The sequence below is a fragment of the Dama dama genome, chromosome 20 (assembly GCF_033118175.1).
Source record: "Dama dama isolate Ldn47 chromosome 20, ASM3311817v1, whole genome shotgun sequence".
NCBI lineage: Eukaryota > Metazoa > Chordata > Mammalia > Artiodactyla > Cervidae > Dama > Dama dama.
This window is the reverse complement of record NC_083700.1, coordinates 94,978,902-95,005,593: the sequence shown is the minus strand read 5'-3', so window position 1 is coordinate 95,005,593 and position 26,692 is coordinate 94,978,902. Positions and strand designations below refer to the sequence as shown.

The 26,692-nt window shown below is 37.4% G+C and overlaps 1 protein-coding gene across 1 annotated transcript in view; it reads right to left on the bottom strand.

Moving 5' to 3' along the window:
- Positions 1–13,990: 13,990 nt before the first annotated feature.
- Positions 13,991–26,692, bottom strand: part of LOC133039991 (putative selection and upkeep of intraepithelial T-cells protein 1 homolog) — a 52,663-nt gene continuing 39,961 nt past the window's right edge. Inside the window, exon 7 of the mRNA XM_061119752.1 lies at positions 13,991–14,208. Coding sequence (XP_060975735.1) covers positions 13,991–14,208 — 218 coding nt within the window. The remainder of the gene's footprint in view (positions 14,209–26,692) is intronic.

Here is a 26,692-nt window from a genome sequence, read left to right as displayed (position 1 = left end):
CTTTCTGCTTTAATTTTTCTGATTTCTGACTTACATTTTAACTTGATACAGAGGTTAAGGCTGACTTTTTTTTCTCTTGCAGCCTGTTACTCATTTCCGTATTCTTATGTCTTGTTTCACCTCTATTAAGAAGTCAGTAGTGATTCTTATCTTTTGGCCACTGTATATAACATGTCTCATTTCTCTGGCTACTTTTACTTTTAAGCAATTTAGTCATTATATGCCTTTGAGTATTTTCCTTTGTATTTCTCCTGCTTTCAGAGTTGTCAAATAGCTTTTTCTTCCCCATTGTTGAAATGATTATTACAGAGACTGCTTCTAGCCTTCTTCTTATGTCAGAAACATTCTCTTGCATGTCACCTTGACAATTTCAAAAGAATTTCTCAGAGGTATATATCCAAATATGTCCTTCAGTTCAGTTCAGTCACTCAGTCCTGTCCGACTCTTTGCGACCCCATGGACTGCAGCATGCCAGGCCTCCCCATCCATCACCAACTCCTGGAGTTTACCCAAACTCATATCCATTGAGTCAGTGATGCCATCCAGCCATCTCATCCTCTGTCATCCCCTTCTCCTCCCACCTTCAATCTTTCCCAGCATTAGGGGCTTTTTAAAAATTAGTATTCTCTAGACCAGAATACTGGGATGGGTAGCCTTTCCCTTCTCCAGGGATCTTCCTAACCCAGGGATTGAACTGGATCTCCCACATTGCAGGTGGATTCTTTATCAGCTGAGCCACCAGGGAAGCCCAAGAATACTGGAGTGGGTAGCCTATCACTTCTCCAGAGGATCTTCCTGACCCAGGAATCGAACTGGATCTCCTGCATTGCAGGTGGATTCTTTACCAACTGAGCTATCAGGGAAGCCCATAATATGTCCTTAGTATGTCATGAATACTTAAATCCTTAATTCAATGCTGTTAAGAGATTCCAGTGGCTTTCTTGGTGGTTCAGACTGTAAAGAATTAACCTGTAATGCAGGAGACCTGGGTTTGATCCCTGGGTCAGGAAGGGTATTCCCTTGGAGAAGGGAATGACTACCCACTCCAGTATTCTTGCCTGGAGAATTCCGTGGGCAGAGGAGCTGGGAAGCTACAGTCCATGGGGTCGCAAAAAGCTGGACATGACTAAGCAACTAACACTTAAAAAGATTCCAGAATAGATGGGTTTATTTTCACATGCCCAGTGTCCTAATCCTTATTAGTACTCAGTGTTATCCAACTTTTTACTTCTGCTTATCTAATGGGTAATAAATTGTATCTCCTTTTGTATTTATATGCCTTTATCTGATTACTAGCAAGATTATTAATTTCTTGATACAAGTTTAGATAGTCAGTTCTACCCTTTGTGGATTTCTCATTTACACAGTGTAACATTATTTGTCAGATTTTGTCTTGTCCCCTGTGATTTGTAGGCATTCCTATCTAGTTATTGATCCCTTGATATCATTAGGCTTTGAAAATATCATACTGTCATGTCAGACATCTGCTAACTTTGTCTATAATGTCCTTAATTTAGCATAGATATTTAAGGTTTTCAAATTAATTTTTCCCATACAGTTTGTACTTTGGGGTTCTATTAAGAAATATTTTGCACAATATCTCAAAGACATTATCCTGAGTTTTTACTTGTATGCTTTTTTTCCCATAGAGGGAACAAATTTTCTTCTGGAACCCCTCTTTTTTCAACTGATATGTGATTTCACCTGTTTTTAGTCAGGATTTTGGCAAGGAACTACAAGGCAGATTCAAATGACATTCTGAATATCACCAAATGAAGAACATATTTATTTAAGAGTGATTGGAATTAAGTGAGTCAACAAGATCCTCAAGGTCTGGCTACTGTTGAAACTTGTCACTCCTCATATATTAACGACAAATGATGAAAGAGTGTTGTCAGAGCCTGGGTGATCTGGAGCCATGGATGATGGGCTATGGGCAGGAGCTGTAGTTGTAGGGGGATGAGCCCCCTGACGTGTGGCAACAAAACTGGAAGGGAGCAAGGAAAGAGATGCTTTGGCCTCTTTCTCTTCTCATCCTTCAGTCTCCCATGACTCTCATAGGCCAGAAGGGAAGGGACCCCAGGTGACTTGGTAGAGAGCAGCTCTGCAAGCTAGAGAATAAAGGAAAGAAGAGAATGGATCTGAGAGGACAAATGGAGAAAGACCTACATACACCACTTACATCAAATGCCACATTTACTTTTCTCATATCTCTAGTCTGTTCCATTTGGATTTGTCTTTTTGCACCAATGCCACTCTGTCCTTTTACTGTGGCTTTATTATATATGTTAATGTCTAGTACAGTGAATTTAGAAACATTTCTCTTTACTGTTTTATGGTTATCTTTGTTATTAGTGAATGTTAATTCTTCCACATAATTTTGAGGTTAAGCTACCCTATTGCTCCTACTATTCTGCTACCATTGTATTAGAATTTTATGGTTTGTAGACTAATATGAATGGCAACTTTAATCTTTAAAATGTTAATATTTCCTCCTCCATGAACATGATATTGTTATCCAGTTTTTTACATTTAGAAAAATATTCTTAAAATTCCTAAGCAATCTCACACATTATTTAACTTAAGCTAGAGAAAAGTACTAAAAATTTGTATTTCTTAAAAATTTGTATTTCTCTATTTTCTTATTACTTTCCATGTAAATTATTTCATCCACATTTGTTCATTTTTCTCCTTCCTTTCTCACACTTGCACTACTCTGACAGCTTCATTTTCTGATCATGTTAGATAAAAACATTTAATTATTTAGATTTATTTATTTATTTAATTTATTTTTTGAATTATATACTAGTTATATTTTTAATATTTTGAGGAACCTCCATACTGTTTTCCATATTGGCTGTACCAATTTACATTCCCAACAACAGTGTACCAGGGTTCCCTTTTCTCCACGTCTTCCCCAACACTTATTTATTGTCTTTTTGACAAGAGTCATTCTGACAGGTATGAGGTGATATCTCATTGTGGTTTTATTGTACATTTTCCCGATGATCAGTAATGTTGAGCATTTTCACTTGCCTATTGGCCATCTGTATGTCTTTGGGAAAATGTCTATTCAGGTCCTCTGCCCATTTTTTAAATCAAGTTGTTTTAATTTTTTATACTGAGTTGTATGAGTTCTTTCTATACTTTGGATATTAACCCCTTAGCAGACATATCATTTGCAAATATCTTCTCTCATTCAGTAGGGTGCCTTTTTATTTTGTTGATGGATTTTCTCACTGTTTAAAAGATTTTAAGTGCCATTTATTTATGTTTTTCTTTCCCTTGCCAGAGGAGACAGATCAAAAAAAAGAAAAAATTACTAAGACTGTCCCAGAGTGTAAAAGAGAAAGATTGCAAAGATTTTTTTCTCGTTAAAAATAATGTTTTTGGAGATTTTTAAAGATAGCCTTTATCAAGGAAGATCCTTCCTATTTCCATTTTCAAAGACTACAGTCACAATATTCCCTTATATAATATTCTTTAGACATTTTAGTGTTATTTCTCCTTCATAGTTTAAATTGATCCAAATGACATGCTACATGATAAACATTGTTTCATGCTTTACTTTCAAAGGGAGGCGAGTCAAGTTGAAACCTGTGCTTGTTTGAGAATTGTTGTTGCATCCTAATGGTAAAAATGAGTTTGGACAAGCAGTCCTACACACTGGGTGAGGCTGCCACCTTCGCATTTCTTTTGTTGAGGGGAATATATGTTTTATGCCGGGAAAATAAGCTGTAGCATACAGGCATCTATTGGGGTTCTTACAGAAAGTCCTGCAAGTTGCCAGGACTACAGCACATCTGCTCGTGGTTTTTGTGACAGCAGGAACCCAGCTGATCCAGGTATAGATCTATAGGCATTTGGATGGGGTCCTTTCTGAAGAGCCTGGAGTCTTTCTTAGATCTGTCTTTTATTTTGGGGAACAGGTAAATGAGAAAATTTGAGATGCTTCTATTTGGCTTATTTCTTTCATTACTCCTTTTGCTTGACTATATAAGCTGCATAGAAAGGTATCCAGTGTTTTTGACCTTAGGTCCTTTTTATTCTGTCTGGGTTTTGTTTTGATGTTTATTTGTCTTTGTTTTTGTTTTTGCTCCTTTTTCACTTCTTTCCTTCAGAGTAATTTGCTTTAGAGGTTAAGAAAATTATAAGTCCAGTAGGTCTCTATTATTTTAAAGAGTAGATTTATTTCAACTTCCATTAGAAATGAGCTTAGAAATAACTCTATGTATACTGAATACCAACAAGTGTGTGCTACTCATTCCTTTGGATTGATGATAGTAATAAAAAAAATTGACTCTGTTCAAGGTATCTCTAAAACAGTCTAAACTAATTGTTCCATTTCTAGATAGAATAGAAGCCAAAATTGTGCCTTAAGTAACTAAGTCTCTGAGAATTAAAACAAAATTGTAATGAGGTGATTCACTTTATACATACATATTAGTGTATATATATTAATATGTTTCATGACTTTTTATAAATCATAAACATAAATCTCCCACACACATAAGATATAATTTCAGTGATTCTTAGCCTACATGTGTGTGTTTAAGAGTGGGTGAGATACATTCAAAGTATCTGGAAGGGACGTAGGTCTTCAAGCAATTTTGGTAAGCTGGCTTACTAGTCTTGAAATGCTTGCCTTTGGTCTTTCATTTTAAGAAAACTTTAAAGATAAATATTTAATTTGTATAAATATTATTTATAATATATTTGCATTATAAAGAATAACAGTAAACTGAGCAACCATGTAACTGCAATCCATTTAAGTAAAAAGATATGTTTCATCATTAATTGAGGTAAAAGAAGACCAAAGTTAGTTTCCAAGAGACAGCTTCATAAAGTTAAGGACCAAGCTTCTATTTTACTTTCTGCTCCACCTTCAGCCTGTGACTTTCACGTCAAGGTCCAGGTTCTATCTTAGGTATAGCCATAGGATGGGCTTCAGTCTGGCTGTAAAGAGGGAGGGAAGGTTTCTCGTCTGAATTTAGGGATTAAAGTAAGTTCTTTATAGTTCTGTTTACATCGCATTGACCAGAAATCAGTCCTATAGCTCACCTGGCTGTAAGGAATCTGAAAAGTGTAATCTTTGTGTTGTCCAAGTTACTCAATGAACATTGGATAGTCTCTCTAAGTAGGGAAAGATTTGTCTTTTTTAAAAGACAACCAGCAATTCGAATGGCAAGGATTAATTAATATATTTTAGATATTGAGCCTTTTGAGCTCTAGTAGTTGTAAATGTTTTATCAGGACTTGTCATTTTGCTTTCTTTATATCTTTTGATATAAACATACTTTAATGAAGTTGAATTTAACATTTGCCATCATTTTATTCGGTCTGAGGAATTTGTTCATATCCCAATTACATGAAGAGTCTATTGTTACAAAGTGGTCTAATATTTGCATAGCTTTGGTTTTCACGTTTGTGTCTTTGATCTGTGTGTGGTATGAAGGGAGATTCCAAGGCTTTGCTTTCTTGTGCATTGTCTCAGCACCATTCACAGAGCAGCAATTCTTTCCTCAGTTTGCAGTCCTAGTGTTATCATGGATCAGGTTTCCACATGTTTGAGTATAATATTGGAAGAAGAAAAAAAAAATCTTCTTATTTCCTGTATCTGACTGATCCAAGACTTTTTGCCAGGCAGTTAGCAGACTTTTGTAGCTGAGCTTTTTTTCTGCAGGCCCTCTGGGCAGCTACTGGGGAGTCCAGGTCCTACCTCTGATGTGGCATTTCCTTTGAATGTGGAAGTAGTGGGTGGAGCCAGAAGGTCGCAGATCCAGGCAGACACTGTCTGTAATAGAGGAATTACGAATGTTTTGCCAAAACTGGCCTGTTGCCTATAGCAGAAAGCACATGAGTGTTTCCATTAGGAAGTGAGGCAACATCAGAGGCAGCAGCCAGGGCTCTGAATTGAGGGAGTGGCTTCAGCCAAGATGCAGTTGAGGCCAAGTGAATCTGGGATGTGCGTAGCTGAGTTCTGTACACTGTTTATGCTTTTGTCTACCACAGCTGCCCTCCATAGTAGTCATCTAATGAAGGAATGAGTCACAGTCAAAGCAAAGGAAAGCAAGAGGAAAAGACCTAATCTCAGTGGGTCTGACACCTGTGGTTTGGCTAAGTTACTCAGTGGCATGTCAAAGAGAATTCTCTCAAAAGGCAGGATTTCAGAATTGTCTCTGTTTATTGTTTTCCTGTGTTACCCACAAATGCTATTTCATTTTCCAGGTGTGATGGAGCTTGAATTTTCCTATGTATCTGGATACTCTGTAGCCATTCTCCTCTTACAAATGGTAGTACTCCCCTCAGGTAGGGTTATCTATTTCTTTTTCATGGTATGTTACATCTATAAGGGAAAATTATGAAGATAAAAGACACTGAAGGAAATGTTCAGTGTTCCATGTGATAGACTGAGATCTCTTCATATATTCAGCTTGTGGGCAGAGTGGTCCAAAGGGCTCAAGGTGGCTTCATTCATATGTCTAGCATTTTGGCAGAGTAGGCTGGAAGGCTGGGATCCCCTGGCACTGTCAACTGGCATGTTAACACATGGCTTTTCTGTTATGATGGTCTCAGGCTCATCAGACTTTGTATATGGCTACTGATGGCTTCCAGAAAGAATGAGAAAAAAAAAAAAAAAGGAATGAGACCTGCTCATTCCTAAGACAAATCCAGGAACGATTACAGGTAGTCTTCTGCCATGTTCTATTGAGCAAAACAGTATCAGAGGACAGTTTTAAAAGGAGGGGACATAGGCACTTTCTTTTCAGGGATGGAGCATCAGAAAATTTGTGGCCATCTTTAATGCACCAAAAACTGACACTGAAAAAAGCAGCTGGTGTATTTGATAAGTAAAGGCTGTTATTCAGCCATAGTGGTCCATATCCTGCCTCTCATTGGTGTGAGCTATTCACATTCCTTCATTAAATATTTATGGAGTACCTCCCATGTTCAGGCAATGTTTTATGCACTGGGGATAATACAGAGCATTTTTTAAAAGATAGAGACTGTTGTTGTACAGCTTACATATTAGTTGGTTTTAAGAGGAAATAAGATAGGAATTTAAAATATCAATAATAATAAGTGCTAGGAAGACATGACTAGGGGAAATGTTAAGTGGGTGGTGATAAAAGTTTTCCCTACGAAGTTGACATAGAAGCTGGGACCTGAGAAGTAAGAAGGAAGCAGGGATGGGAGGGTGTGAAAGAGGAGCACTGCTGTCAGAGTGAAGGTATATTTGAGAGCAAAGTTCGGAAATCGGAAAGGACTTGGCATCAAGAACTAGGAGTTAGGCCAATGTGTCCAGAGCAGAGGGACCCAGGTAAAGCTTTCTCCTGTGGCCTTCAGAATAAACCCTTGATCTCTGACTTTCTTCACAGAGCAGTTCACTGTGAGCAGCTCCGGGAGCCACCAGGTGGCCCTGGTGGGTGGACACGCTGAGTTCAGCTGCCAGCTGTCCCCACCACAGAGTGCAGAGCGCATGGAGGTGGGCTGGTTTCATGAGCACCATTTCCAGCTGGTTTACCTGTACAAGGATGGGGAAGAAGTCTCTGGAAAAAGCACTTACAACTATATGAATCGCACAGTACTCCTGAAGGACACCCTAGGAGAAGGCAAAGTCACCCTCAGGATCCATAATATCAGTGTTCTTGATGGGGGACAGTACCACTGTTTCTTTAAAGATGGTGACACCTCTGAAGAGGCCATCATGGATCTGAGGGTAGCAGGTAAGGACAAAAAAGTCATCTCCACGTTTCCTTGGTAACACTACCCTGAAACACTTCCAGAGATAGTTTGCTTATTTATATATGTGCATAATGTAGGTATACATACATACATATATGTCCTTGCAAACATATAGACATACAATTATTTATCCTTATACAAATATTTATATATCCATATCTTCTTTCTAAATGCTAATACAGTATATACTTTGTTTTGCCACTTGTTTTTTTTAACTTAATAGTGTAAACTGAAGTCATATCAGTTATTGATTTTTTTTCTTAGTCCTCTCATGGTTGCAAAGTTTTCCATTGCGTGGCTGATTCAGAATTATTTTACCCATATCCTATTAAAGGACATATAGGTTGCTTTCAACCTTTTGATAAGCAAGTAATACTCTATTTAATTATTTAAACAAATTACTACATATGTAATTTCATGCATGTCCGAGTGTGTGTCTGTGTATAAAATTTTAGCATCAGTTTGTCAAATCACACATACACTCACACAAACATGTGGACACACACTCACTCATATTTTTGGGGCTCTTAATTCGATTCAGTTCAGTTCAGTCACTTAGTCATGTCCGACTCTTTGTGACCCCATGGAGTGTAAAATGCCGGGCTTCCCTGTCCATCACCAATCCCCAGAGCTTACTCAAACTCATGTCCATCGAGTTGGTGATGCCATCCAACCATCTCATCCTCAGTCATCCCCTTCTTCTCTCACCTTCAATCTTTCCCAGCATCAGGGTCTTTTCAAGGAGTCAGTTCTTCCCACTAGGTGGCCAAATATTGGAGTTTCAGCTTCAGCATGAGTCCTTCCAATGAATATTCAGGACTGATTTCCTTTAGGATTGACTGGTTTGATCCCCTTGCAGTCCAAAGAACTCTCAAGAGTTCAAAAGCATCAATTCTTCAGCACTCAGCTTTCTTTATGGTCCAACTCTCACATCCATACATGATTACTGGAAAAACCATAATTTGACTAGACAGACCTTTGTCAGCAAAGTAATGTCTCTGCTTTCTAATATGCTGTCTAGGTTGGTCATAGCTTTTCTTCCAAGGAGCAAGTGTCTTTTAATTTCATGGCTGCAGTCACCATCTGCAGTGATTTTGGAGCCCAAGAAAATAAAGTCTGTCACTATTTCCATTATTTCCCCATCTATTTCCCATGAAGTGATGGGACCAGATGCCATGATCTTAGTTTTCTGAATGTTGAGTTTTAAGCCAGCTTTTTGACTCTTCTCTTTCACTTCCATCAAGAGGCTCTTCAGTTCCTCTTTGCTTTCTGCCATAAGGGTGGTGTCATCTGCATATCTGAGGTTATTGATATTTCACCCGGCAATCTTGATTCCACCTTGTGCTTCATCCAGCCCGGCATTTCACATGATGTACTCTGTATATAAGTTAACTAAGCAGGGTGACAATATATAGCCTCAGTGCACTTCTTTCCCGATTTGGAACCAGTCTGTTGTTCCATGTCTGGTTCTAATTGTTGCTTCTTGACCTGCATCCATATTTTTCAGGAGGCAGGTAAGGTGGTCTGGTATTCCCATCTCTAAGAATTTTCCACAGTTTGTTGTGATTTACACAGTCAAAGGCTTTGGCCTTGACTTAATAAAGCTGAAGTAGTATTAATCAATAAAGAAAAAGTAGATGTTTTTCTGGAATTATCTTGGTTTTTCTATGATCTAATGGATGTTGGCAATTTGATCTCTGGTTCCTCTGCCTTTTCTAAATCCAGTTTGAATGTCTGGAAGTTCACAGTTCACATACTATTGAAGCCTAGCTTGGAGAATCTTGAGCATTGCTTTGCCAGCGTGTGAAATGGGTGCAATCATGCAGTAGTTTGAGCATTCTTTGGCATTGCCCTTCTTTAGGATTGGGATGAAAACTGACCTTTTCCAGTCCTGTGGCCACTGCTGAGTTTTCCAAATTTGCTGGCATATTGAACGCAGCACTTTCACAGCCTCAGCTTTTAGAATTTGAAAGAGCTCAACTGGAATTCCATCACCTCCACTCACTTTGTTCATAATGATGCTAAGGCCCACTTGACTTTACCTTCCAGGATGTATGGCTCTAGGTGGGTGCTCATATCTTTGTGGTTATCTGGGTCATTAAGATCTTTTTTGTATAGTTCTGTGTATTCCTGCCACCTCTTCTTAATATCTTCTGCTTCTGTTAGGTCCATATCTTCTGTCCTTTATTGTGCCCATCTTTGCATGAAATGTTCCCTTGGTATCTCTAATTTTCTTGAAGAGATCTCTAGTCTTTCCCTTTCTATTGTTTTCCTCTATTTCTTTGCACTGATCATTTAGGAAGGCTTTCTTATCTCTCCTTGCTATCCTTTGGAACTTTGTATTCACATGGATATACCTTTCTTTTTCTCCTTTGCCTTTAACTTCTCTTCTTTTCTCAGCTATTTGTAAGGTCTCTTCATAAAATTATTTTGCCTTTTTGCATTTCTTCTTTTTGGGTATGGTTTTGATCACTGCTTCCTGTACAATGTTACAATCCTCCATGCATAGTTTTCAGTCACTCTCTCTATCAGATTTAATCCCTTGAATCTGTTTGTCACTTCCACGGTATAATCGTAAGGGATTTGATTTAGGTCATACCTGAATGGTCTAGTGGTTTTCCCTACTTTCTTCAATTTAAGTCTGAATTTGGCAATAAGGAGTTCATGATCTGAGCCACAGTCAGCTCCCAGTCTTGTTTTTGCTGACTGTATAGAGCTTCTCCATCTTTGGTTGCAAAGAATATAATCAATCTGATTTCGGTATTGGCCATGTGGTGAAGTCCACGTGTAGAGTCTTCACTTGTGTTGTTGGAAGAAGGTGTTTGCTATGACCAGTGCATTCTCTCACCAAAACTCTGTTAGCCTTTGCCCTACTTCATGCTGTACTCCAAGGCCAAATTTGCCTGTTACTCCAGGTATCTCTTGACTTCCTACTTTTGCATTCCAGTCCTGTATGATGAAAAGGGCTTTTAATTAGACTTCATTAAATTGACAGAGAAATTTGGAGAAAACCGATATTTCTTTCTGCATGGGGTACAGTTTATTCTCCTGCATCAGTATGAACTCTACAGGATCCTAATCCGTAGCATCACTTTCTGTTGAAATTTCTGTGTTGATAGGTGCCAAACTCCTTTAATGAAGGGCCTCTTCTACTTTTAGGGAATGCCAAGCTGCTCGTTATTTTTAAATTACCTCTAGGTAATCAGAAAAGGTCTCCAGGGGAAAGGCCCATAACTGTCTGATATCTATACGGGTATGGAGTGGGGTTAATATACCAGGATCTTCACCCTCCTGGGCCTCTAGTTTCCAATCCTTTCTCTTTTACTTCCAGAAGTTCTCTTTAAAAAACAAAAACAAAAACCCACGGTCATGAGTTACTTTCCTGACAAGCTATGACCAGAGGCAGAAATGGCTATGCTGCTGCTAAGTCACTTCAGTCGTGTCCGACTCTGTGCGACCCCATAGACGGCAGTCCACCAGGCTCCCCCATCCCTGGGATTCTCCAGGCAAAAACACTGGAGTGGGTTGCCATTTCCTTCTCCAAGAAATGGCTATACCCTCCCTGAATTCCAATCCATTACCTCTTCATGGACTGTGGTCTGCCAGGCTCTCTGTCCATGGGAATTCTCCAGGCAAGAATACTGGAGTGGATTGCTTTGCCCTCCTCCAGGGGATCTTCCCAACCCAGAGACTGAACCCTGGTCTCCTGCATTGCTGATGGATTCTTTACCATCTGAGCAACCAGGAAAGCCCAATAATACTGGAATGGATAGCCCATCCCTTCTCCAGGGGATCTTTCCTATCCAGGAATCAAACCAGAATCTGCTGCAATGCAGGAGGATTCTTCACCAGCTGAGCTACCAGAGAAGCCCTTTACCGCTTCAAGTCCTGTAATTTCTCTGTCTTGTTAGACATTCGGGAAAATCTCAGGGGATGAGTTTTTGTTATTTCCTTCACCTTTGGGTTGTCTTCAGCAGAAAGATTGGTTCAAAATACTGCATCATCATTACTACTCTAAACACACCATTAATATTTTTTAAGTTGTATTTATTATTTGTATACTTATCTACTCCTCCAAATAAATTGATTCCATTTCTATGCTCAGAGTGATGAAAATTTCAAAATAGCCTCTATAGAGATGGGGATACCTAGTGGAATTTGGTTTTCGCTTTGGATTTTTAAAAATTATTTTTCTTTTTGTATTGAGGTATGCTTTACACACAGTAGAGTACACAAATCTCAAAGTACAGCTCAGTGAATTTTTACATATTGGGAAACCCATGAACTTGCCCTTCAGATGAAGATATTACCCAGATGGTTCCATCTTGCTCCTTCGTAGTTAATACCATTCTCTTCCTACTGAGGGAAACAGTCCTTTAACTTCTATCACCATAGATGAGTTTGCCTCTTCTAGAAGTTGATATGAGTGAAAAAATATGTTTAATATTTATGATTACCATTACCTGCTCACCATCATTCATTTATGTTGTGACTAGCAGAAGTTTGTTCTTCTGTATTTCTTTGTAGTAGTCTATGTTATGATTGAACACTTGGGTTACTTTCAGTTTGGGGCTATTAATGAATAACACTGCCATGAATATTCTTGAAAACCCTTTTAGGTGGACATTAGTACTCATTTCTCTTACATTGTTAACTAGGAGTGAAATTGCTGGGTCATAAGTATATGCTTAATGTTAGTAGATACTAATAATTTTCCATAGAGATTGGACCCATTTACCTCCCTGGAGCCAACTGTGCATAAGACCTCTGCCATTCCCTGTCCCTTGGTAATGCTGGTCCCAGTCCTGTGCATTGTAAACATGTAGACATTCTGTTGGGGGTAAAGTGGTATCTCATTGAGATCTTACTTTGCCTTTCTCTGATAGCTGGTGATGTTGAGCATCTTTGCATGTACGTGTTGACCATCTGAAGATATTTTACACACACATATATGTATATATATATAAAATCAAATGCTTCAAATCTTTGCTAATTTTAACAACCAGGTTTGCTGTTTTATTGATTTATAGTACTTAAAAAATGTATTTTGGACTCAGATTCTTTCTCAAATGTATCATGAACATCTTCTCCTAGTCTATAGCTTGCTTTTTCACCTTCTACCTGTTGTGTTTTGATGGACAGAAATTATTAACCACTGTAAAATCTAATTTATGGATTATAGACATAATGATAATCTTTTCTTCTATGGTTCATACCTTTAGTGTCCTGCTATCCTGGATTTGGATTGGAATATTCAGTTCAGTCCAGTTCAGTCGCTCAGTTGTGTCTGACTCTTTGCGACCCCATGAACCACAGCACGCCAGGCCTCCCTGTCCATCACCAACTCCTGGAATCTACCCAAACCCATGTCCATTGAATCAGTGATGCCATCCAACTGTCTCATCCTCTGTCATCCCCTTCTCCTCCTGCCCTCAATCTTTCCCAGCATCAGGGTCTTTTCAAATGAGTCAGCTCTTCACATCAGGTGGCCAAAGTATTGGAGTTTCAGCTTCAACATCTGTCCTTCCAAAGAACAGGAAGGACTGATCTCCTTTAGGATGGACTGGTTGGATTTGCTTGCAGTCCAAGGGACTCTCAAGAGTCTTCTCCAACACCACAGTTCAAAAGCATCAATTCTTCAGCACTCAGCTTTCTTTATAGTCCAACTCTCACATCCATACATGACTACTGGAAAAACCATAGCCTTGACTAGATGGACCTTTGTTGACAAAGTAATGTCTCTGCTTTTTAACATGCTATCTAGGTTGGTCATAACTTTCCTTCCAAGGAGTAAGTGTCTTTTAATTTCATGGCTTCAATCACCATCTGCAGTGATTTTGGAGCCCAGAAAAATAAAGTCATCCACTGTCTCCACTGTTTCCCCATCTATTTGCCATGAAGTGATGGGACTGGATGCCATGATCTTAGTTTTCTGAATGTTGAGCTTTATGCCAACTTTTTCACTCTCCTCTTTCACTTTCATCAAGAGGCTCTTTAGTTCTTCTTCACTTTCAGCCATAAGGATGGTGTCATCTGCATATCTGAGGTTATTGATATTGATATACTCCTGAATTGGAGTATTACCCTTGCCCAAATTTGCCCATCCATATTAAACTTACGGTGTATATAGCAGACCACAGAGAATTAGAGGAAACTATGTTTCAGCTTTTGAGTCCACAACAATAATTATAATAGCATTTCTGTCTTCTCCTTCAGCTCTAGGCTTGGATGTACAGATTAATGTTCAGGTTCCTGACACAAAAGGGCTCATGCTGGAGTGTAATTCGGGAGGGTGGTTCCCATCACCCCAGATGGAGTGGAGAGACAGCACGGGAAATGTAATTCCATACTCATCAAAGTCCTCCTCAGTGGATGGAGCTGGATTATTGCACCTGAAGATGAGTGTTCTTCTCAAAAACAGCACCCACAGTCCTGTCACTTGCTGCATTTGTAATCCAGTCACTGGTCAAGAGAAAAGGGCAGGTGTTATCCTACCAGGTGAGTGCTTGCGGCTTGGCTCTATCAAGGAGAAACTGTTTTCATCTATGTGACAGGTGAAAGATAAAACTGACTGAAATAAATAAACGTGAAATTGCTTTATAAACTACAAACTGCTGTAGACATGTAATACTTAAATGTTATTAAGTTCCCAGGAGCAGGGAAAACACAAGATGTTAAAGGGGATATTTTTTTAAATGGAAATAATTACATTAATTAGATAAAGAGCCCTTACTCTGTTTAGCACTTTAAGGCTTCAAAAATTATATGTCATTCAAATGCTAGATCCACTATTTTCTAGCCTTGTGAACTTTGTTATTTGAGTGCTATATTTACTCTTTCTAGATTTCTAGATCCACTTAACCTTTAAGACCACTCATTTTTCTCATTTGGAAATGATAGCATAGATAGATGGCATTTTGAATTTGAAATGAAATATTGCAAATGAAATGGCTTTATAAGACATAAAGCAAAATGCAAAACTAAGATTGACTTAACAATTACAGATGCCACAAGTGGTCTTTATTACCACCTTATGAATAGATATACAGAACAGTTAGTAAATATCCAGCAACCAGTAAGTGACAAATCTAAGATTGGGACCCAGTTCACATGGTGAGTACCTATGATCTAAGCAAGGCTATTTTTTTTTTTTTCTGACAAAGGGTAAGTGTGATCAGGGAAGTCAGAGGTAAACACAATGAACTGTGTCCTTTGTGCTTCAGCCAGTGACTAGGTACAGACCCCAAAGAAGTCAAAGTGGATGGAAATGACAAGAGGAGAGAAAAGGCCCATTTAGTTAGAACAACAGTTCAGCTGTTATACAGAAAGATTACCATCCCCAGCAGTAGTTCAAACACAACAGAAATAGTCAAATAGTTTACAAGGCTCTCTGTACTCCTTGAGGTACTCAGATACCTGGGTTCTTTCTACCTTGCTGCTCTGCAGCCTCAAAGGTTCTAGTCCTCCTTGCATGGTTAGGTCTGATTTTCATCATTACAACTTTATCCCAAGTCTTGGGGATGTAGAAAGGGAAGAAGCAGGAAAAAAGCAATTTCCTTTCACATTTGGAAGTTGCATATATCACTCCAGTTCTATCCCATTGACTTAATATTAATTGCCACAGCTAACTGCCAAAGAGACTGATAATGTATAATCTTTCACTTGGTGACCATATGCCACTGTAATAGTTAGAATTGGGGTTTCTGTCCATGGGGTCACAAAAGAGTCAGACACAACTTAATTAAACCACAACTTCAGGTCACTGGCAATTGATAGTAATGATGGGGCAAATGCCGGCATTACACTTTTGTGCACTTTGGGGAGTTTGAGGACTTCCTTGATTTATTTCCACTGAGAAACTCATAGCTTTACAAAATATTTTGAGAAAGATATTAGGTTTTCTTTCCTAGGGGGAGTTTTATCATGTCAGTCCTAAACTAGAGAGAATTTAAACACTGAATGTTAGGTGACTCAGTTTTGTTTCTAGAATTTCAGAGATTTTGCAGTTTTTAAAACTTTATAAAATTTCACTCAGGCACGTCCTGATCCAGTTCCATGGCCACTGGCAACCCCAAATGTTACATGTATTGTCATGCCCAGGTCCCTGTCCTATAATTTTTTTCATTTCATGATTTGTCCCCTAGAATTAAAAGGAAAAAAGTAGGAAGTTATTCCCCCATCCAATCCAAGCCTGTCCCATCCTTGGCCCCCAAATTCCCTAATTTTAGTCTATCCCTCAGTCCAGCTTCATAGGACAGTAGCCTTCATCTGAGCCTGGTCCATAGTACATAGTGTAATGGGGGCCTTGAGAGGGGGTCCTGCTTCCTTAGCAGCAGTAGTCTATGCCCATGGAGCCTTGTGATACCACTGCCCTGCTTATCACATCTTTCTCTCTCTTTCAGATATCCTGTTCAGATCAAAGTGTGCGGGAATGTTATGTGAGAACTTATACCTCCTGCTATATCTGATCATTTTACTTGCTCTTTCGTGTTTCAGCATGAACTGTATTTTATCCAGGAAAGGTAAAAAGCTCTGAAGTCACCCCATTATTTACCTGATATCAAATGCCTGGGGAAGGCTCACACAAAACTATAAACCCACACTTCAATGTACCCCACTCCTCTGTTTGTCAAAGACGGCCTCAATGTCTTGAGTTATGTCAGGCTAGGCTTCCATCTTCTCTCCTTATGTGATTCTCCAGCACTGCTGCTGATATAGTGTCTATCACTACCAAGATCTCCTGGTCCTTTCAGAGATACTGTTTCCCATCACTTGGGCCATTTTCTGAAATCTTAATGGTAATAATCTGTCCTTTCCCATAGGCAGCCATGGATCTTTACACTTATCACTAGAATGGTTCAGAATATTTTACCTGATACCAAGAATGAAAGAAAGACACATGGACCAAACAATACCCAGATTTTTGTCCCTTCTCAGTTTGCTCTCAACCCCACTTTTCCCCTTCCTGTAAATTAACCTGAACATACGCTCTTTTTCCTCATTAGAAGTAGGAAATGGAGGCTTAATTTAAGTGAACTGAAAACAGAGGACAGTTGAAGCTATCAGATATGTTGGAGAATGACTTTGACCTTAGGAACTTCAGACTATGCAAGATGAATAATAGAAGTGACTGCTTATGACCTCAAATACTTTAGACTTTCTGAGAGAAAGAAGCTGTCATACCTTCTAGGCTTTTCTGAAAGAAGGAAGAGATGGATCAGGAGACTTTGGGAGATTATCTGATATATGGTGAAAAAATGACACAAACACAATTCACAAGACAGGTTCCTTCGGAGAGCTGTCATGAAAATGAGACTTACCTATGATTCAGGAAATACAAGGCTAAAAAAGAACATAAGTTTCAACTTGTTCAGGCTTCTACTCAATTCATAAATCCCTCTATAACCTTGAATGAATACTTATCATATGTCAACTGATGCGACAAACAATAAGTAGTAAACCACTTACTAACTTACCCAAACATTCCTATAAGGTAGACTCTATTTATTATCATTATTCTTTAGATGAAGAAATTAAGAAGGAGAGTTTTTAAGCGACTTGTTCAAGCTCAAACGACCTATAAATATAGAGGCAAGATTGGAACCCAGATGTTTCAAACGTCAAACACTTTGCTCCAGCCACCAAGCTCTTCTTCATATTGATGTTGTGTCTTATCAAGGCTATGCTTTGCTTATTTTACAATGATGGGGAGGTGACTGGCTTACTAGAAAATTGACTTATTTGTTCAACATATTTATATCAAACCGCTCCTAGATACTAGGTACTGTTCTAGACATTGACAATAAAGTACAAGGAAAAAGCCAAAAAGTCTTTGCCCTTGTAGAGTTTACTTCTAGGGTAACATGAGAAAACTCTTCCTTTTGGAACTTTCTTTTTGGTAATTTCTGGTATTTGTGATTTAAAAAACAAAACAAAGAACTAAGACAAAAATAAAAGCAAATACTTTCTGGACCTTCTCTATTCTAAGCCAAGCATTCAGTTATTTGTTCCTTGCATAGTGTATTTCAGGATTACCCAACAACCCTGTCATTTTCCTCTAGAAATGTTAAGAATCAATAAATGAATCTTTTTCATCTTGCTTGCTGTAGGAACTCATGGTTTAATAAGAAGAGTTGTCTAGTCTTGAAATGATCTTTCTTACATTGTTGTAAGCTTCTTAGTATATGAATGTTCAAGCAAAGATTAAATAGCTAAATGACAGAGATGCTGTAGAGGAGAGGCTTTCATTTTACCTTAAGGCTCTTAGATCTGTTAAATTCTTGGCTTCCAAGGTACTTTTGTCCTGTTAGCTAATTCAGAGTTTCCGCAAAGTACCACTTTGTTGATTCTATAAATCTTAGACCCTTAAGCATTTACAAGGTTATAGTAACCAGGCCCCTACCCTTTCTAGATCTTATTTCAGGGCTGATCATGTGCTGCATTGTGCAGAGGGAGGTAATTCTTCCTAACACTTCTCTATCTTCAATGTAAATGTCTGTAAGCCCAGCTTCAACCCAACTCCTAATTTTTGTGCCTGAGCTCTGACATAGGTTAAACACACGTGAATAGATGTAGTAATGAGACCTTTCCAAAGTTTCCTGTAACCAGAATGTTTGTTGTTATTCCAGTGTATCCCCAAAGACCTATCTTCCTAACTCTTTCTCTTTGACTTTTTTTTTTTTTTCAGTTTCACAGAATAGATGCTGTGTTCTCTTTTCAGACTGTATCCCTTTCCTGATATATGCTGGCATCTCCCCTATCTACTTGATATTCAAGAATGGAGGTAAACGGCACTATGAAACTGGTCTCTCTTGCCTGGTACCCTTGTTATTAGTAGTATTTAAATAAAGCTGGGTGATCTTTGTAGAAGCAACGGGATAAGGAGTTGGGGTTTAGGTGACATGCCAGAGGCTTTAGATTCTGCTCCCTGAACTGTTTGAGGCCCAGAGTTTTAGGCTGTATTGATAGCTGTATTTCTGCCACCACTTATGGTCATATTTGCTTGTGCTCCAAGGGAAAATATATATTCCTTCAGGCCTTATAGCCATTTCATCCAAATTTATCAAATCCAGGCACATACTTAAAAAACCCAATTATTATTTCTTTGACATGCCATTGATTTACAGTGTTGTGTTAGCTTCAGGTATATAGCTAAGTAATTAGCTTATATATATACATTTCAAAATTATTTTTCATTGTAGGTTATTATAAGATATTGAGTATGTTAATAACTCCCTGTGCTGTAGGCTAAATCCATGTTGCTTATTTATTTTATGTGTAGTAGTTTGTATATGTTAGTCCCACACTCCTAAAATATCTCTCTCCTGCCTCCTTTTTACCTTTTGGTAACCATGTTTGTTCTCTTTGTCTTTGTTTCTGTTTTATATATATATTCATATGTATTTTCTTAGGTTCCACATATATCACATAGTATTTGTCTTTATCTGATTTCACTTTATATGATATTCTGTAGGTCTGTCCATCTTGCTGCAAGTGGCAACATTTAGTTCTTTTTTATGGTTGAGTAACTTTCCTGTGTATGTGTGTGTGTATCTCACATCTTCTTAAATCAATCATCTGTGGAGGGGCACTTGGACAAAACCCAATTTTTAAAAAAAATTTATTTTATTGAACTATAGGTGATTTACAATGTTAAGTTACTTTTTGCTGTAAAGTGATTTAGTTACATGTTTATATATCTTTTTCCATTGTAAAACCCAATTATTGATGCTACTTATAGATTGACTCTAAGTTATGATTCATAAGCAGTTGTGGGTTAGAGATCTTCTTTGAAAAATTAATGAAAAAATTAAAATGTAAATTTTTGCTTGTTTTTATTATCTACTCAGTTTCAAAACTATTGAAAGCTATCTCTTAACTCTCTTTACTATATATTTAGGTGTCATTTAGAAGTGCAATTATACTATGCCATATGCCTTATGATGCTAATATCTGAGAATTTAGCAATACTTTTCATCAGTTTGCAATCACTGGGAAATATTTATGTAGAACAATGACTGTCAAAGTAAACAAAAGAATTCCTTTATTATTTGCTACGGCTTTTCCCAATCTATTACGTATTTCTTAATTGCCCACAAACAAAGCACATTTTCATCTCCAGTTATAAATCATTTGCATCTCCAGTTATATATAAACTATTTGCATGTCCAAGTATATATAAACCATTTGCACCTCCATTTATAAACCCAAGTCTCAAATCCTTACAAAGATGAACACAAAGGCCAACCCTATGAAGTTAATTAGAAAGTAGTAAAACTATGTAAGACTGTACAAGATGAAATTCTAACAGTATGGGAGGTCTGAACACCCTAAACCAATGTCAGACTACAATTTACATGCTGCAGTACCTATCTATGTATCTATTTATCTAACCTTCTAACATCTACATATTTATCTATCATCTATCTATCATGTACCTACACACCATTAGTTTCAGGTTAGCTATTGAGAAGCATTGCTTAAAAATTTTTTTCAAACAGAAGGGAAATAATACCAGAAGGAAATATGAACATTAAGAATTAAGGAAGTAAGGAAGAGTTAAGAGAAATGGTGGGCTTCCTGTGTGGCTCAGCTGGTAAAGAATCCAGCTGCAATGCAGGAGACCCTGGGTTGGGAAAATCCCATGGAGGAGAGCATGGCAACCCACTCCAGTATTCTTGCCTGGAGAATCTCCATGGACAGCAGAGCCTGGTGGGCTACGGTCCATGGGGTCACAAAGAGTCTGCCATGACTGAGTGACTAAGCAGAGCACAGGAGAAATGGTAAATAGTTGGATAAATCTATTATGTCCTTCTCTTGAGTTCTTGAAAAACCATTGGCTATTTCTCTCCATGTTGTCCCATAAATTGACTCTGGACAAAGATACCATCACTGCAAGTCACTGGCTTGGTCTTAGTCCACTGAGGCTACTATAACAAAATGCCACAGATCTGGCAGCTTATAAACAATAGAAATTAATTTCTTACAGTTCTGGAGGCTGAAACGTCAAAGATTAAAGTGCCAGGATGATCATATTCTAGTGAGGGCCTTCTTCCTGTTTCACAGCTGGCGCCTTTTCACTATGTCCTAACATGGCACAAGGGCCCCGGGGAACTTAGTGTCGTCTCCTTTATAATAACCCTAATCCTATTCATGAAGGTTCCAACCTCATGACTTCCCAAAAGCTACCCTTACTAATGCCATCACATTCGGTGTTAGGATTTTGACATATAAATTTTGAGAGGGACACGAAAATTCAGATCATAGTAATGGAGGTAAGTAAAAACAAACAAACATACAAAAAAACCTTCCAGAACTTTTGATAGTGGAAAACAAAAATCAATATTGTCCCACTGGATTTTAATGTATCCAGATATAGACGTAATGTATAAGACAACTACAACATAAAGTAGTGACAATTAAATGGACCTAATTGTAGTGGTAAAATTGTGATTCCAAGTAGGTTGTAGAAAGTTGAATATGTATATTTTAATGCCTAGTGCAATCATTGAAACAGAAAAAATAAACAAAACTGTGTAAAATGATAGAATTTCAAAGCACAAAAGATAAATTAAAATGCAATAATAAAAAGCCCAAAGTACTTCAAAAATTCAGTAAAAAGGAAACAGAGAAATAAGAAATAGGGGAAATATAGAAAGTAAATTTAAAAAATGATAAAAACTGGAGTCCAAAATATCAAAATTGCCTTGAATATAAATGATTTAATTTTTCAATTTTTCTTTACACTTCTTTAATTTGAAGCCATATTAGTTATGCATTCATTTAAAATTGATAAATGTTACTGATGAAAGAGAATATTAATCATTACAGTGTAGGTAATAATGCTTTCTTGCCTTAGTATCTATTTTGTTAAATGTAGTATAGCTACACTGGTAATCTTTTGTTTGCATTGTATATCTTTTTTTAACCCTCAACCTTATAAAAATCTCTATTTAAATTTGTCTGTGTGCTTATGTTTTTATATTCTTCTTGCAAAAAATCATATAATTACATTTTAATGTTTAAATTGATGTTGATGATAATTGTCATTTAAATGGATCATTTATCCCTTTTGCTTATTGATGTTTCAAATCTCTAATAATATTTTGTGCTTATTAATATTTTGTGACCTTCCTCTTTTATGTATGTTTCCATTCTTGCATTCACTTTTGTTGTATATTTTTAGTAATTCCATTTTTATTTTTATAATTTCAAACAATTCCATCTGTTTTCACTTATAATTGGCATATAATTTATACAGCATTTCTATTATCTAAGTGATTCCCTTAGAAATTGTAGTACATACACTTAACTTACCAAGTCCAAGGTGAATTAATACTTTAAACACCATTAGAAGATAAAACAACTTTAGACTAATTCAATAGCATTTAACCTTGTTGAGTTAATATTGTGGTTGTTCGGAATTTTAATGCTGTGTATAGTTAAGCCTCAGAAGAGGTTATTACAACCATTGCTTTATATACCATTCTTTATTTAAGTTTATCTATATAATTACAGTTTTTTAAATACATTTATTCTTTCTTGCATCTCAGACTTTCCAAATACTAACATTCTGACTGGCAACCTTTACCTCAACTTTATTTCAATAGTTACAGCATTTTAGGTTGGAAGTTATTTTCTTCCAGTGCATTGAATATATTATGTCACTATTTTGGCTTCTATTCTATTCAGAAACCTGCTGTCAGTTTGACTGTGACTCTTGAATGTGAACTGTTTTATCCTCTGACTGATTAAAGAAATTTTATTTGGCTGTGTGTGTGTGTGTGCGCGCGCACGCACACATGTGTGCACATGTGTACATATGTTACTGTGGGATTTAAAAATTTTTTCATAATATATATTTGTAGGGTTCCCTGATTTTCTGATTAGTGTTTTTTTAATGAGGTCTCAAAAATTGTCAACTACCATTGTTTCAAATTCCTCCCTTTTTCCATTCTTTAACTCCTCTTTTTTTACAGCTGTAGATAACTATCAATCAGAACTTTCTACTCCATGGTATATGTCTCTTTCCTTCTCTTTTTTATTTTCTGTTTTCTCTTCATGTTCGTGTCTTCCCATTTTTTATTTAGTTTATCAGTTACCTCCTGAAATATAACTACTCTGTTTTGGAACCCACCTTCAGATTCTCTATTTTAGATGTTATGTTTCAATTCCATCTATTTACTACTTTCCACAGGTACCAAGTCTCATTTTCTGTACTGCATATATTTCTTACTTTTCTAATATTTCTTGTTTATTTCAATTTTGGGAATATAATATGCATAATGTTTTATAAGATTTTGTCTTATAATTGAAATATCTAAAATTATTTTGAATCTGTTTTGGATTTATGCTTAATATTGTTTTTGTAGTTCTAATTCGTTCAACAACTATTTAATAAGGGCCAGACTTATTTCTAAGAACAGGGGATTCAGCAATAAACAAAAAATGAGACGACCCTGACCTCCTGGAGTGTACATTTTAGTGACAACATTTGGCATTAATGAAATGAAGACTACTATCTCTAACTTTTCAGTTGGTTCTTCCAGGGTTTTATCACTATGACAGACTTTAAAGATTTGAATTGCGTGATGATGACTCCCTTTTATCACTGTTTGTCCATTTGTTATTTAAATAGATTGAGCTCCTTCAATATTGTGATCATATCCAGTGCATATTCAAATTTTGCCTTCCACCACTGAGCTGCAGTTACAAATAATTTTGTTTTAGCCACCTTCACAGAGGCCCACTGTATTATATCTATGACATTTCTGGAACATTTTGCTTCTATATCTCCTAACCAAGAGTATAAAAACAAATTAGAGTCTGTGTTCAGTTATCTGTGGATCAGTGAGTAGAGATGGAACTTCACAGTTTGCATTCAAGACTCAGTCCAAACTGCATGTGCACCCTAGTTCATCCAAACTAGCAAGTCTTATCTTGTCATAAAGCTGGAGATGCTGTCACAAGCTGGTCTCAGAAAATACAAGTAAATGAGGGCTAGAAGGCAGATTTTCCTTTATCAATGCTCCATCTTCTTATCAAGTGAGCTCTACACACGTTTCCCTTATTTGTGCATCTTTTCCAATTCTATTTCATTTTGTTTAAAAAATAACTTTTTTTTTTTAACCCTCCCTCTTTTCCAGTCACTGATTCAGATGACCTATACCCATTGTATAGTTCTTGGATATATGATAAATGTGTGATCCTGACTGTACTGATGATATTTTTCTCCGTACTCATTTTTTGTCTACTGCAGACACTGGAAGGTAAGTGAGGCAGCAGTGGGAGGTACCCCCAGCTGAATCGTTTGAGTGTTAAACCTGCACTCTTGAAAGTTCTCTTACATGGTTAAATAAGCACAAGGGGGAAAAAAAGGTAGCTTGTGTTATTCATATGTTTTCTCCTACATTAACAAACAGAACAAGGGCATTTTAGGGTTTAACCTCATGCCTTGTTAAGTGCTCATTCCATTAAATTCTAAAATTCCCCTTCCCTGATAAAAGAACACAGAAGTGTGAGAATAGGGGTTTTACCATTTATATTAAATAAAGAGTTAGTGTCACTAGAGAAAGACCTCAGCCCAATCACACCTAGCTGTTGACCAATTAATTATTGAAGATTCTCTTTTCACAGGGAAGACCCACAGGGAAGGTCCTCTTTGACATCTCCATGGAACTCTTCCTTCACCTGAAGCTTATCACATGGTGATGAAAGCACACATACAGGGAGGAGTAGCATATAATCCAAATCATGAGCAATCTCCATGTAAGAGTCACACGTAAGCAAAAAGAAAGAGCAGATTCAATAGCATAAGAGCCAGAGCAACAAAAGCAGATTCATTTCATACCCTTCTGAATGCCATAGTTCCAAACCCTAATTCATTACTCAGTCATTATACTTCTCTGGGACTAGTAAACAAGTGTAGTTTCTTTAAGAATTTGGGGGCTACATAGTGAATAAGAATGGAGATCACATTAATCTTCCTATTCTGCACTTTCAAGTTCATGAATAAAATGTGCAAAAAATCCTACTTACTGTGTGGTACATTTACACTGTGGAATATTACTCAGCCATTAAAAAGAATTCATTTGAATCAGTTCTAATGAGATGGATGAAACTGGAGCCCATTATACAGAGTGAAGTAAGCCAGAAAGATAAAGAACATTACAGCATACTAACACATATATATGGGATTTAGAAAGATGGTAATGATAACCCTATATGCAAAACAGAAAAAGAGACACAGATGTACAGAACAGACTTTTGGACTCTGTGGGAGAAGGCAAGGGTGGGATGTTTCGAGAGAATAGCATCGAAACATGTATATTTTATATAGTGAAACAGATCACCAGCCCAGGTTGGATGCATGAGACAAGTGCTCGGGCCTGGTACACTGGGAAGACCCAGAGGAATCGGGTGGAGAGGGAGGTGGGAGGGGGGATCGGGATGGGGAATACATGTAAATCCATGGCTGATTCATGTCAATAGGTGACAAAACCCACTACAATATTGTGGAGTGATTGGCCTCCAACTAGTAAGAATAAATGAAAAAAAAAAAATCCTACTTACTGAAACTCTTTCTCATTTTGCTTAAAGTTTGATATTTTAATTCTAGAGGCTTTTATCTTCTTGTGGGCCATAGATACCTAAACATTAGTCTCTTTTATAATAATTCCTTCCAATAATAGATACAGGAAATAGAAAAGAAGTAGAGATATTTAGGCAAGCTTACAGAATCTAAATCCTCTCTTCTTGTTACTTACTATCCACTGATTAAACAGACAATATTCCCAAGGCAAGTAAGAAACAGAGACATGGCTAGGAACCTTACCACTCCAAGGTACTGAGAACTTTCTACAAAAGAGTTAAACTTCAGTCAGTGGAGACTGAGCCATTTAAATTTGAGTTGAGCTTCATTCCATGAACTAAAGTGGCACCAAATGTTTTAGACCCATAAACCCAACAATGATCTACCCTGTTGACCTTCCCACTACAACTGTGTAGGAAGGCCTGTCCAACAGCAGTCAGGCAAAAAAATCAGGACAAGGGAAAGAACGACAGGACAAAAGTGTGTTTGTTTGAGTTTCCTGAGCCATACAGCAAATGTAAGTCTCCATGTTATTCTTCCCATACATCTCACCCTCTCCTCCCCTCTCCCCATGTCCATAAGTGTATTCTCTATGTCTGTTTCTCCACTGTTGCCCTGTAAATAAATTCTTCAGTATGGAGGGAGTTTCAAAAGGGAGGGGATATATGTATACCTATGGCTGATTCATGTTGAGGTTTCACAGAAAACAGCAAAATTCTGTAAAGGAATTATCCTTCAATAAAAAATAAATTAATTTTAAAAATAAATAAAGCAGGGGATTATAAATTTGATGATATTAAAAAAGTGACTCTCTCATTGACCAGGTATATTACAAGAAGAACAAAATAAAACTTTTAGAAATGACAAAAAAGAAAAAAAAGCGTGTTTGTCCCAGTGGAGACTTACATTAAGGCTCTGCTTCCTGCCAGAGATGAAAATCAAAGTCCACACGGAGAGGGAGGTAGCACACCATCCGTATATTTCACGATGTCTCCAGAAGAATAGCACGCCAACAAAAGAAAGAACAAAGTGAGAGCTAAGAGCCAGAAAAGGGCTGTGCTCACTCTAATATAAACTTCTTTTGTCCCTGTCTTGCTACTATTCAAGGGTTTTCCCTTCTGTCAAAAGAGGATCAGATAGAGTCCAAATTGGTCCTAATTTGCTGATGTCCAAAATACCCATCAGTTCCCTAAGCTTGTGAATCAGGAATTTCCTTTTCTGAGAGGTGTCACAGTGTGTCTTGTCCTGACTTGTTTCTAAGTCAAGCAGTTTCAGAAGTATCAGGCTTCCTTTACCTGGACTGCAATCGCCAAAGAAATGGGTCATAGCTATGATACTTGAGTTAATCTTCTACTT